The sequence below is a fragment of the Uloborus diversus genome, chromosome 2 (genome assembly GCF_026930045.1).
Source record: "Uloborus diversus isolate 005 chromosome 2, Udiv.v.3.1, whole genome shotgun sequence".
NCBI lineage: Eukaryota > Metazoa > Arthropoda > Arachnida > Araneae > Uloboridae > Uloborus > Uloborus diversus.
This window is the reverse complement of record NC_072732.1, coordinates 156,747,282-156,762,337: the sequence shown is the minus strand read 5'-3', so window position 1 is coordinate 156,762,337 and position 15,056 is coordinate 156,747,282. Positions and strand designations below refer to the sequence as shown.

The following is a 15,056-nucleotide window of genomic DNA, read 5'->3' as shown; positions in this document are numbered from 1 at the left end:
TCCTGCAGAAATTTCCTTATTCGTGCGAATAACAGTAAGCTTACACTTTCCGTCGCAAAATCAATGATAAAAAAGCTCAAAACGTTTTGGAACAACGTCTTACTTATAGATGAAAATAAATTCAACATTTTGGGTTAAATTGTTGTATAATTGTAAATAGAAGAAAAAATGGGGAATTTAATCTGAAGAACTTAGTTGGATCAGTTAATCAGGACGGTGAAGGTGTTTTAGTGTGAGGGTGCATTACAGCATCAGGACTTGGAAATTTGGAATTTTTTGATTAAATAATGAATCATGCTGTTCATTTAAATATTTTAAAAAGCAATTTTAAACTATTAGCCCCGAATTTGGTAATCGGAAACAACTTTGATTTTTATCGAGAGAACGATAAGAAGCACACGTTTGTGTTTGGTGCGTCAAAAATTGTCCTTAAGCTTAGAAATACCCCCTCAATCTCCAGATTTGAACTTAATGTAACATATTTAGAGATATCTGGGGGCTAGATTACGAAAATACAGCTTTGAAAACGAAAATAGAGCTAGAAACAGTAAGACTCGAAGTGTGGTTGAACAGTTACTCAGAAATTACGCAAAAAAAGAAAGAAAAAACAATGAAATCTATTCCCAGATGTTTAAAAGCTCTTGTTGATACTGCATGATGTTCTAATAAATAATAACTTTGTAAAAAGTTAGATTATTTACTAATTTTTTGATATTTTTTCAAAGTGTACGAAGACTTTTGTGTGTGACAATTTCCGGTAATTTTTGGTTTTTGATTTTTTAAAAATTATGTTTTAATGTTTTGTTAAAAATTTTCATGTAGTTTTGTTAAATATGGATCATAGATCTTATAATAAAATACCTATTCCGAAATATTAATTCTAACCAATGGATAATGACCTATTTCATTGAAAATCGTAGGTGCACGAACACTTTTGGGAGCCACTGTATAAGAAGTCGATTTTATAACCTGACCAATGGGCGCATCTCTACAATAAATAGTAAAAAAAGGTATAGACCCTCACACTGGTCGCGGTTCCCAAGCGATACAGTAAACTAGAAATCTTTAAATCAGTTTTCTGCAAAATGGGGACTCAAAAGTGAGATACATCCATTCGTCTTTTTAGCGACGAATTGTTTGAAAACACGTAGAGCTCTCAGGATGTCTTCTATATGTCACCTAGTCATCACTCACCAAAAATTTAGTTCCAAAAGTTACTGCAAATGTGGAAATAGAATTTGTTACATTGTACTCCATATGACGGAATGAGAAGTAAAGGGATGTAAGTATACATTTTCAAGTTTTGAGTAAATAGTCCAGTCATCTGGTAGTTTTACCTGGAAAGTTTTCCGGGAGTTTTGAAAATTGGTAATTTTATAGATTTTGATGGGCTCTTTTCGAATTTCCACCACTTTGCCACCACGTATCTTTGCCGCTTGCGCCACACAGTGGTTCAAGGGCGGAAAAAATAGCCATTTTTAAGTTTTAAGGTAAAAAATATTTCATGCCGTAATTACTTAGCACTTGAGTTGTAGGAACTCATAAGAGTTTTTTGAAAAAAAAATTCGTTTTTTTAAACTACTAAAATTTAACTACTAACTTACTAAAATTTAATAAAAGTCATTTCTGATTGGTTTTTCACACTTATAGGATGCATATTACATCGTAGTTAAAAATTAAAAATTCATGAAAATTGAGAACTACCTGAAATAAAAAACATTATTTTCTAGAAAATATATTGAAAAATATTGTGGAATATACTTTTATCGGCGGCTTCCGGTGGGCTAAAATTTACATATATCAATAGTTTAATTCTCCTTGTAAATAAACAACAACATTTTAGCTGCGACCACTTGCGACTGCACTCGTGGCAGATGTTTTTGTTTGATTTTCGCTATTTACAAACACCAATATAGTAAGCTAGAAAATAACCCGTAATGTTATGACGGGGCTAAATTGCTTTTTTATCAAAGAAATTGGTCATCAAACTTGACATGGTCTAGGTCAACTTATGTCACAGTTTCACTACTTTGCACGAGAGTCTAAAAACGTTTGTTTACTGTTTCCGAAAGTTGGGGCTCTTGAAACATTCATCAATAAATACAGAGGATTTTTTTAAACAGATTTACGTTGTTATGGCTTAATGCGGAGCATTATTCTACATGCAATGCAGTAGTAACCTGATAATAACAATTTTCGGACCCGTTTAGTATGGCTTTAAAGAAGATACATATGAGAAAGAAATTTTTAAAACTCATACAGAATTCAATAGAAAAAGTTAAATAACCATTCTGTTCTCAGCAATGTCTCAGCAATGAAATTAGAAAATCCTCAAACGCTTGAAATTTCTGATTTCCTTTTCGAAATCATTCTAGTGCTATTCTCAGTTCGTCAACATTACCTGAAAATATTGTTCGAGGGTATCAATTGCAATAAATAAACCTTGCGTGTGGCATACAACTGATTTAATTTATATTTTTCGCTAAACCCAGAAATGAATTTGAATTATAGAGAAACCCCGATTTCACGTTTCTCAGTGGCCTGAATCAAACATAAAACGCATAAAATATGGGAATTGTACAGAAAGCAAAAATCAGATAAGGAAACGAAAATAATAATAGAGGTTGCTACGATGACGCTTATAAAAGGTAAAAACGCGGTATTTTACGAAAAGAACATTATTGTACATATCAATTTAAAGCATTCTAACACATTAAGTTACGAATCCAGGCGTTTAAGTTGAAAATAGTCAGTAATAATGAATAATGAGTCATTGAATCCAAAGTAAATTCAGCATCTTCCAGGATTGAAATACTTTGCAAAGTTTTTTCCTGGTCTTTATGATAAAGAAAATAGTTTTTCACTATTAGTAAGCTCTTAAATGCAGTATGGAAAGAAGAGACGAGTTGTGTTTCCTTTTCTTGTTCATCTTCATTGGCGGCCGAAGGGTCCAACAAGGTCGGCTACCGGATGGAGCAGTAGCATTTCTGTTTTCATGGATTAATTTTCAACGGAGTGGATTATGTTTAAAAATGTACAAAAGGAAACACGTTGCTTAATTTTAAAACATTTTTTTTTCTTTTTTTTAACTGCCAAGGGAAAACGTAAAATGCGGGAAATTCATATATAACAAACTTTCCATCCGGGTTAAATTAATATTATTAGTACACGGAAAAACTGGGAACTGATAATAAAATCGTAAAACGTGGGGAAACCGTTGATTCGGGGGACGTAAAATCGGGGTTTCGCAGTGAATACGATCAGCCAGCCGGAAGATAAATATTACCATACAACAACTTTAACAACTTTCCATAGCATTTTTTGAGAGTATTCAAAGTTATTGAATTTTTTCCACTTTTTTGTCGTTTTGAACCATTGTGCGCTGCCATATTGAAAAAAAGGCGTCTAAAAGCGGTATTTGGATGATATCTCCGTTCTGACTTATTTTACGATAAAAACATATTTTACAATATTAAACTAGAGAAAATTTCCTACAATTTAAGTCACAACAATTTTTTCGTAAAATAAATAGCTTCGGCGTACGAGCGCCGCAAAGTATTATTTAACACGCGTTATCGCAGAATAAGTCGTTCCACACTACTTTGAGGTTTAGTTATCATAACACATCGCGGAAACGCAGAGTTTAATTAATAAGCATATAGTACAAACACAAATTCAATTGATTTACAAGTTAATTTTCTAACTGCATAAAAACTCACAATCCACAAATTAAAATTCTTTTTGTGGTATAAATGAGCGAGAGGAAAAAGGCAATACGGAAACCAAATTCCATTTCAGTTATTTCTTTCTATCTGCACTAAAACACCGAAATAGACTCTTCCAACCAGGCGCCACGTGGGATTCCCCCCTCTCTCCCTTTCCGAAATTTTTACCGGTAGAACTCAGTAAAATATTTTAGTCTGCGTCATCAGTATACTTGTTACGAAAAAAGTATTGAAAAAATGGCGTCTAAAAGCGGTATTTTGACGATATCTCCTTTCTGACTTATTTTATGACAAAAAAATCATATACAAAATTAATTTATGCATTATATATATTAATTTGCATACAAAATTAAACAAGAAAAATTTCCTACAATTTATATCATATATATTTTTTTTTTTTTTTTTAATATTGTGGTCAAACAAGCCACAGAAGATGCAGACACTTTAATAATCAATACTGCGATAAGTGTTTCTTCAGCATTCGATTCCGTAATTGCTGTAGGTGAAGATGTAGATCTTCTTATTCTTTTGACAGCTCTATCTAAGCGATCAAACATATATATGCTCAAACCAGGAAAAGGAAAAAAAAATTTTGAAAAAAAAAAAAAAAAAAAAAAAAATAGAACCGACTTCAAAATTGCTCTAAAAAGTGAAAATTAATTTTATTCTTTAAACACCATCGATAATACTTTTAAACATAATTTTTGAAGTTGGCGCAAAAACGATCGATAAAATCATTCACAGCCATAACTCAACTACAAGTATAAATTTAACCAGGTCCAGTTTCTTCACTACCACATGCATTACGCATTGATGACAGCATATTTGAGTAACGATATAAATGTTTCGTTCCTAACTTTGGATGATTTTTTGATAAAAATATGAACGAAGCATGGTTACAATGGATTTTACTTTTTGTTTTTGCGCCAACTTCAAAAATTATGTTTAAAAGTATCATCGATGGTGTTTAAAGAATAAAATTAATTTTCACTTTTTAGAGCAATTTTGAAGTCGGTTCTATTTTTTTTTTTTTTTTCAAAATTTTTTTATTTCATTCTTTTTAGTGTAAATGCAGATATTTCAGTAAAAGTAAGAAGTTACCTAGTAAGAAGTTCGGCTCTATATCACTGTATTGCTTTAGAAAAGCCTTTATTCAAAATTATCATTACAATTACTATTAATGTTACTGTTATATGGCACCAAACTTTTATAACAATGAGTTTCATATTGTCACGTAGATGAAGATAGCGAAGACAATGTGAAAGCCAAATGAAGTGAATACTCGTTAGTCTCAACTCGAGATCTTTATTCAGAACCACGAATGAACGTTACATTTCCTTATATACAACTTGAGAAAGTGCTGGAACTTTCCAGACTTGGAAAGATACAGAAATTAATAGAACATTCGAGAAAATACGGGAAACAGTAGAAACGAAATTTTAGTAAAAATCACTTTGTCCTAGTCGGGATTTGAACCCGGGTCGCTCGTGTGGGAGGCGAGAATTCTACCACTGAGCCACCGTTATCCGCGGATGAAAAGTGCGAACTTCGCTACAAAATCATTTAATAGGGAAATTGCATAAAAATTACTGTTTTTTGCCCATAACTTTTTTTCTAAAGAACAAATATGGTCAAACAAAGTAATGGGACCTAAGTTGAGCCATCCCCTATCCATTAAAAAAAGAATCATCAAAATCGGTTCACTAGGTAAGACGCTATGAGTGGACAAACAAAAAAAAAAAAAAACATACATACGGTATGAACTGATAATCGCCTCCTTTTTGAAGTCGGTTAAAAATTTCGCAACAAATATATACAACGGACGGTATCATAGATAAGACAGCTGTAGATCATATTTTATTCTTGCATGCCTTTAGTGGCTGTGATACAACATGTGCCCTTTTCAATCAAGGAAAAACGAAATTTATTAACGTACTACGAAAAAATCCAAATTTAAGTGAGTCTATTAAAGCGTTTAAAAATCCAAATGCTGATCCAGAGATCATTGCTAAAGCTGGAGAAGACTTCCTTCTTGACTTATACGGTTTCAGTGGAGTGAAAAGTAAAAAAAGCAAGAAAAACATGACTTGAAACGCCTACAGATATGAGTGCTTTGTAAAATCTGCATATAAAAGTAAATTTAATATTTCGTCGCTACCTCCAACAGAAGCAGCAGCAAGACAACATTCTTTTCGATCTTATCACCAGATTCAGCTGTGGTGTAGGAATGAAAAAAACCCAGAACAGTGGGGGTAGAATAGAAATAAGAATGGGTTAATTCCTGTTATGACGCTTGACCCTCCAGCTCCGCAAACCTTACTAAGACTTATTTCTTGCAAATGCAAAAAAGGATGTCAAAAAGCCTGTGGATGCAGAAAAGCCGGGTTAAAATGCTCCGTTATGTGTACTAATCGTACAGGTGGTAATTGTGAGAATTCGCTAAGTTTGTCACATGTTAGCGAAACGGAGACGGTTTTCGAGCAAACTTTTGATGGAATAGAAAATGAAAAAAACTCATGATGAATTTGATGATCCCATCGCAGATGATGTCGAAGAAATTGCATGACGTCTCAATCGATACTGAAGACGGTGAACCAGTAACTCTTGGTCGATCAAAAATATCTACGAGAAAATGCTGTTAAATAACACTTTTCGGCGCTCGTACGCATAAATTATTTATTTTGCCAAAAAAAAAAAAAAAACTTTATGATATGAATTGTAGGAAATTTTTCTTGTTTAATTTTGTATGTAAATTAATATATATAATGCCTAAATTAATTTTGTATATGATTTTTTTGTCGTAAAATAAGTCAGAAAGGACATATCGTCAAAATACCGCTTTTAGACGCCATTTTTTCAATAATTATTTCGTAACAAGTATACTGATGACGCAGACTAGAATAGTTTATTGAGTTCTACCGGTAGAATTTTCGGAAAGGGAGAGAGGGGGGAATCCACATGGCGCCTGGTTGGAAGAGTCTATTTCGGTGTTTTAGTGCAGATAGGAAGAAATAACTGAAATGGAATTTGGTTTCCGTATTGCCTTTTTCCTCTCGCTCATTTATACCACAAAAAGAATTTTAATTTGTGGATTGTGAGTTTTTATGCAGTTAGTAAATTAACTTGTAAATCGATTGAATTTGTGTTTGTACTATATGCTTATTAATTAAACTCTGCGTTTCCGCGATGTGTTATGATAACTAAACCTCAAAGTAGTGTGGAACGACTTATTCTGCGATCACGCGTGTTAAATAATACTTTGCGGCGCTCGTACGCCGAAGCTATTTATTTTACGAAAAAATTGTTGTGACATAAATTGTAGGAAATTTTCTCTAGTTTAATTTTGTAAATTATGTTTTTATCGTAAAATAAGTCAGAACAGAGATATCATCAAAGTACCTCTTTTAGGCGCCATTTTTTCAATATGGCGGCGCGAGCGACAAAGATACGAGGTGGCAAAGTGGAAATTCGAAAAGAGCACATCAAAATCTATAAAATTACCAATTTTCAAAACTCCCGGAAAACTTTCCAGGTAACCCCTTTTTTTCCGACCAAATGACTGAACTAAAAACACTTTTAAAGTTCCGGTCCTAATGTAGGCTGTCATTCAAAAGGTTTTCTAAATCATGCTGTATAGCAACACCTATTAAGGCCACTAGAACCATCTTTTGCCCCAAAACAGAAGAATAGTTCCCTTACGATTTGCACTGTTTTTTTTTTTTTTTTTCCAAATTTTTAAACGAACACCCCTTTGCTTCTCACTGCCTCATATCGTCGCCTCAGACAGAGCAACAGCAAGACATCTAATCCCAAGAATAACAGTAAGATATCCTACTGTTGTTTTGAGGTCCTTTCATCCAACTGACCCTACTAAACTTAGATTATTGCTTCAGCTTAAAAATAGTAAGTAACTGTCAAAAAAAGCGCCCAAGTTCTTAAACTGTAAAAATAAATAAAATTTTTCACATGTAGTATTGACAAAATTGCATATAACAGGAAGAAACAGCAACCTTACCATGAGGGGCGCTTTTCGAATGGGGCTTTATATTCCTCTTCCTACACGAGTTTCGATATTGTATCACTTGTATCGAGAAACCTCTTTTCTGATGAAAAGTGCTCTGGAAGCGGAAGATTAGTCTGTCTGAATTTTCCGGGAAAGATACAACTCCTGAAAAAAAAAAAAAAAAAAAAGAAGCACATCCCATTAATATCATAGTCAAGCTACTTTTATACTCTTTTTAAAGAATAGACCGTACAAAATATTTTCGATACAGTAGAACTTCGGTTTTCCGAAACTCTCTTAACCGGAACCACTTCTAACCGAAGAAGACAGATTCCTTAAATATAGTTAATTTCAGTAAGTAAATGATATCACTTCAATGTCATTGGCTCGTTCCTGCTGAAAGCGCAGAATTCTATCCGCGTATTTTTTTTTTTTTTTTTTTTTTTAATCATTTCTGCTTTTTTTCCAACTCCAGTATACTTTTAAGACGCTCTAAATAATACTGTTTTCTTTTTTTTAATTCTATTCAGGTCAAAAACGACCGAAACGGGAATTATTGTTTTATAACGTCACATTATTTTTGCATTCACTTATTTATTTTTTTTTTTTAAATTAAAGAACAAAAAAATGAAGCTCACTTATTAATAACTTAACAATTATTAAACTTTAATATGTTACGTTTTTCTAAATTAACACTGCATTTCATGAATTGTGTGACATTTATTGAGCAAGTTTATTGTTTATTATTCCAGTAATATAATTGAACAGATCCCATTTAATAGTTATTTTGGAAAAGTATACCTATTTAAATCCAAAGTTAGTTTTTGCCGAATGGAACTCCAAATTTCGCCGAATGATGGTAATTTTGCCGAATAGAACTCTAAATTTTGCAGAATAGTGAGACAAAATTTGCCGAATAAGGAAATTCGTGAAAGGTTACAGTGACTTCCCACTGGGGATCCCCTTGCTTGGTAATATCTTTCCATTAACGTTTATGGGTCATTCTCCAGAAAACGTAACTTTTGAATGTAAATGTTTTCCAATAAGTAGTACATACTAGAAGTAAACATAAACAATGGCCCAGCTAAGTTCCAATTAATTTACTCATAAATAAAAAAAATAATAATAAAAATGCCTTTTTCACGGAAATAAAAATAATAGGAAAAAAACTTTTACTGTTTAAAAATCGAGGTCAGTTTAATATCAAAGTAGTAATTTTGTTAATTGTGCAAACAATCGGCTATTTTAATGATTACTGGGAACATAATATTAAGCTCTCTTAATTAAAGTACGACTTAATTAGTAGTTTCAAATGTATGTTAAAAAATAGTATTTAGTAAATTTGAAGATATACTGGCAATTTATAAATTTGGTAGAATGCCTATTATTGATGTGTATTCCCCTCCATCATTTATTTTCGCCTCAGAAATAATAACATTGATAAGGTCTGTGACGGAGGTGAGATTCACAGAGGTGAGGAATTTATCATTAATATAGGCCTAATAGATACATTTTTCAGGGAAAACTTTTTTTTCTTCATTGGTACAATCTGCACATGTTAAGCATATGAAAACATGTTTACTTCTTTTTTTACATTCATTTACATCCCTGAAATTCAAGTTCACGAAGGTGAGAAGTCAGAATAACCACACTAAATTTTTAAAGCAAAATCTATCTTCTTGTTTTTCGACAAAAATCTCACAACTTCAACTACGGCTGAAAATAAACAAGGGTTATTCCCTTGTATCATGGAAAATAAAATTTGATGTCATTTCTGCCACGTGTGAATGAGGAATGGCATTTTTTGTTTAGGTAACGGAGGTGAGAATTTATTGTGTGACATGACTTCTTGTCTTACTAAAACGAACTAAAACACATTAAAAAATTAAGTATACTTAAACAATTAGTATTTGTGACTCTTGTGAAAGGAATGATAAACAAGTTAAGTGACATAAACAGTCACACAAGGTGTGTGACATGCCACGAAGGTGAGAACTCACATGTTGTGGACCAAAAATATGCTAAAATCAAAATTATTATTAAAAATTGTTGGCAAGTTTTAGATAGATACATTTTTGATGAAATTAAAAATTATTGTTAAAAGAATTGTTCCTTAACGTTTTTTCTGTAAAAGGTGTATGACAGAAAAGTTACACTTTTTGAAGAATGACCCTTATCAGGAATAGGTTCGGGCTGAGGTAACCCGATTGGTCACCGAGCTTACCAGGCACCGATCTTACTGAAGGCATGAGCTTTCCCGTGGGCATTGAGAAACAGGATCGTCACATAGCACAAGATATGTGAAAGATTCATTCTAATGACCCATTCTGATGAGTGTCAAACCCTTGGTGAAAGATGACCCTTGGTCTTGGTGCAAGACGACCCGGACCACATGGGACAAAGTTCATGCTCTAGCCAATATTTGAATCCTGACTCTCAAACACTTCTGTCAATGTCCTGGACGAAGTGATCTAGTTGGCCTGATCGGTAAGGCGTTGGACTCGTAGCTGGAAAGTCGCGGGATCTGTGCCTACGATCTGTGCCTAGAAGATCCTCCGTGTACGATAACGACGACTGGAGCACGTGAAATCTGTTGTAGTCACAAAGTCCTCCAAGTTCCCGTTCCAAATCAATTCCTCGTGGGGTGCTGAATCAGGGGTACCACGGCTACCGATCTTCTTTCATACAAAACAGAGTTGTCTTCAGCATTCAATTCAACTGGTTGAACCAATTGTACTAGTGGGTTAGGGGACACTCTAGAGTGTAGTTTACTGTCACTGGAAATTTTGATGGTCAGACAAATAGCATCGCTGTATATTAATTTCGTTGGTTGGTTCTATGAGCTGTAGTTGCGCAAGGGCCTTAATAGACCGCCAAACGGAGGACGAGTGGGTAAGTTTCATAAAATTCTACGTCTGACTTTTTGATTAATCGTCATAAAAAAAAAAAAAAATCCCCAATTTATGATAACCAGTGTACAATTTCATTGAGAGCAGTACTTACTTGTATATCCTGATCGCAATTCTCCGCATATCTTTTTGCGATTTTCTCTGTCTTGCACCTCGAAGAAGTCCGCAGAACAGTTGCTGAAGTACATCCGGGCCACGTCGAACCACTCGAATGTCAGCTGCACATCGCACACATTCTCGGCGAATTTCTGCACCACGTACTCGCAGCGCGTATACCGAGGATATTTCCCGGGATATCCGGGAGAGCGAATGAATGCGTTTTGACTGCGGATGGTCAAGTCACAATCTAGGGAAAGGGGGAAAAAAGTTGAATCGCACAGAGTTCATTAAAGTAATTTCTTACTACACTATTAATTTTAAAGACTACATTTATTGACATCACTTTGGATACACTAATTCTGAAAAGAATATGTAAATAAACCTATTATTTTAGATATGTGCAGTGTAGTAGCAGGTGGGAGGAAGGAGGGGGGTGGGGGTTCTCCCCGAAATACATTTTTTTACGGTAAAAATAATGCAAACGTAATGTAAATGGTTTCATATCGTTCCCCCTAAACCCCAAGATGAGTTTCTGCAAACATTTTTTTCCCAACTACAGCACTGGATGTATGTATAAGCAGTAATGTGAGTGATCGTTAACAAATCTTTTGAAATTAATTATTAATTAGTAATGAAGTTACTGTGTGTGTGTTTACCGATTCATAAATTTTGGACTGTTTCTCTCCCGATATTACTCCTCTCGATTTTTTCCATTGTGGATACATAAAGACAGAGTGACTAAAACGCTAGTTGAAGATATTGAACCACTCAACGTCAGAATCAGACATGCTGTGGCTGTGGCTAGCTAGTGTGACAGCCCAAATATTGAACAATGCGTCTTCGAGCTGCCAAGGATTTTTTGTTGACGCTAAAACTCTTTAACTGGAAACTTCTTCTATTTCTACTTCAATTAGAAACTTTATGAAAACCTTTATAAAGCATCAAAACAAGAAAATGTCTAATAAATAAGTGTGCTTTTTTTGCGAGTGAATAATACTACGAGAGTGAACATGAATTTAAACAAAATACTGCACAAAATTTCCTTATAATAATGATATTTTAAATCACGATACGACTGTAAAAAATTCAAATGCACAAAGAAATACATAAATTTTGAGTAATAACTGTAGCAACTCACCAAATGCTGCCGTTTTTTCCAAATTTTGTTCCTGGAAATAAAAACGCAAAATTATTTATTTATGAAAGCAAAATTATAGGATAACAGAAACAAGACAATAAAATGCACGAAAAAAAATTTTCTTAATAAATTTGTCATCTAAATGTTCAGTTACTAATCGTGCCATTCCGCAACCACGCCGTGTTTTAACACTATTTGCTTATGATCTCTCATTTGTTTTCAATCTAGAACCTTGTAGAAATCTTAGCTGTTTATAATTAAAATTTAGTTGATAAAAAATTTTAGTTGATTTAAAATGAGACTGATACTTGTTTATTTCAATAGTCTCACTCTCCAACGTTTTTGACTCAAGGCAAGGGCCATGTTGAAAAATTTTGGGGGATTCGCACACCAATAATCCAAAAATATTTCGGTTCAGAAGATCTAGTTTTGCGCTAGCTCCCCCCATACAACCACGAAGATTCTTTTATGAGTAATTAAGTGCTCAGTAGTGGTGGTTAAAATTTTCCGAGATTACGTGTTTTTTTTTTCTAATGCTAAAAAAGTATTACATTATCAAAAATGGATAAATAATAAAGTTTGTAAGCTTCCCGCGAGCCTGGGCAAAATTTGTTCGTGGGCCCTTGGTTAAAAGTTCCCTGCTGATTATGTTTGATAATATACATAACCATAAACAATGTATTTGACTCATTTTTCTCCCAGTTTCAGGTTGTAGGTACATTATTGCATAGAAAATTATTTTCTCTGAACTAGATTGCCATGATTGAAACAAAAACTAAGCCATATTCTTTTACTTGCGATGCAAGAGAACTTATGACATTGTAAAAGAAGGATATAGCCGCATAATTGACTCTAATCAAATGATAATAATTTTTAAAAAAATATGACGAAGTATATTACAAGTTGTTTAACTGGATGGTTCGAAAACACACATGCCATTTCCTCATCTAGAAGCTCGCTTTATGAGCTACATGACCATTAACCAGAGGCGATGACTGGGACTGAAAAGTGGGGATAGGGAATGAAAAACCATAGGATTTTTAGCGGCAGCAAAAAAAATGAAAGAAAAAAAAGTACAAAATTTTGCTAAGACTGGTTTTGAGAGCATATGAGTGGTAATTGATGCAAATCTAACAGCTTAACTTACATTTTTCTTAAGATTTTGATGAATTATGCACACAATAACTTTCCCCGAAAAAAGACTGACATGAATCAGACTTACATTATTTACCCCAAAGTATTTTGAGATGTCACAAACACTTGATAATAATGACATGAAGCAAGTATGGCTTACCTAAGTAACACAATTGATTTACTAATATTTAAACGATGAATACGTAAACTAAAATTTACTGCTTTTTCTAAATGTGTTTCGTAAACAAATATACAAAGTAAAACAAATAATTATGATCTGAAAATTTTGACACTTCCGCTTTTTTTACATTTTTTAGTTTGAATTTCTAAATTAAAAAATAAAATAATAAATAAACCATAAAAAGTGTGTGGGGTTGCCTCTTTGCCCCCCCCCCCCAAATCTCTGCCACTGCCATTAACCATAGTCATGTCAGCTGTGCGCTGAAACAAATACACCGTATTTTGAAATATGGACACATAGGCCCACGCCAAGCCTGATCGGCGCCGTCGTGCAAAAGTCTTTAGAGCGCATTTATGCAGTTCAGATATCGTTCTATCACGTAAAATGTATGCAAAAGAGAAAGAGAAAATATACGGGGTGATCCGGTTTAACCTGTGCAAAACCTCTATTTTCGCAACCCTTAGTCCTATATGCATACTTCCAATTGCAAAAATGTTCAAAATCAGATGCAGAGTTAGGATATTGAAAGTTTGAAGTAAAAATAGAAAAGAGTCAAAAAAATACAAAATTTAACCTTTTTATATGGGCCCTAGGTCCCTTAACTTATATTTAGGGAAATATTCTCCATTGAAAAATATTAACACAAAAAACTTGACATTTGCGCGACCAAAACTCAAGGAGACATTCGAGTTCAAATTTTAACGGACGATACAGAAAATGAGATTGGAACTTATAGTTCTTTCAAAAAAATGACAGGTTGTTGAAGTAAAAACAACAAAGTATTTATACTGGGTGATCAGGGACTAAACCCTGATTTCAAAATTAAATATCTCGACAACAAAGGTCGATATAATTATGCGGTAAACTGTACGTTTATTAGCAAAACTGTGCAAATAGTGCACAATAGTTTAGAAAATTTATTTACGAAAATCGGCAACAGATGACGCTCTCAACTGAAAACTCTTTCTTTAAAGGAATCAGAAAAAAAAATTCCCAATAAAGTGTAGCAGTATTTGAAATCTCAGTACAATTTTTTCAAAGTGTTAACCGTTCGAAGCAATAATATGGCGTAAAGGAACAATGAAATTTGACAAGACGTCTTGCAATGTCTCAACGGAAATGGAATCACATGCAACACCAATCAACGATTCAAACTCATCCCGCTAGAGTAGCGGGATTGTTTCCACATATACTTTCTTTTAATACGTCACACAGAAAGAAGTCACAAGGAGTCAGATCAAAAGAACATGGAGGTCAATCTCTTCCTGTGTCTGTAAAACCAGTCGATACCTAGTCAATCCTCCAACGCTAGTTGATTGCTGACAAATTGTTTCAAAATTTAATGTAACGTTCAGTAGAACGTTGAATCAGTTTTGAAAGCTGCGACGAGTCGGCGTAGGACGGTGTGGTAATCGGTGGAATTCCAGTACCAAAAACACACGTTCTTCAATGGAGTACATTATTTCACTTTCTTAGCTAGCCTCTTTTCATTATCCAACAGTCGTACTGATTGCTTTATACTTCCAATCACATTATAAAGGCTGTTGATAGGTCATTATGATTACAGCGCCACCTGTTAACGATTTTCGACACTAAATTTTCTAAAATTTGCACGATTTTTACAATTTTGCTAATAAACGTACAGTTTTCCGCATAATTCTATCGATTTTGTTATAGAGATATTTAACTTTGAAATCGCGGCTTATTCGCTGATCATCCTGTAGCTTTCATTGCTATTCAAAAATAAATGCCAATGTTATGCCATACTACGCAAAAAAAAAAAAAAAAAAAAAAACACTACAAAACCTCGAAATTTTGAAAAACCACTCTCTATGCACACATATTATTTGAAACCCTTGTTAACTAC

At 33.7% G+C, this 15,056-nt stretch overlaps 1 protein-coding gene across 1 annotated transcript in view; it reads right to left on the bottom strand.

Moving 5' to 3' along the window:
• Positions 1-15,056, bottom strand: part of LOC129216615 (tolloid-like protein 2) — a 78,490-nt gene that overhangs the window by 19,315 nt on the left and 44,119 nt on the right. Inside the window, exons 2-4 of the mRNA XM_054850831.1 lie at positions 11,875-11,905; positions 10,732-10,983; positions 7,741-7,893 (exon numbers count right to left, since the gene is read on the bottom strand). Coding sequence (XP_054706806.1) covers positions 7,741-7,893; positions 10,732-10,983; positions 11,875-11,905 — 436 coding nt within the window. The remainder of the gene's footprint in view (positions 1-7,740; positions 7,894-10,731; positions 10,984-11,874; positions 11,906-15,056) is intronic.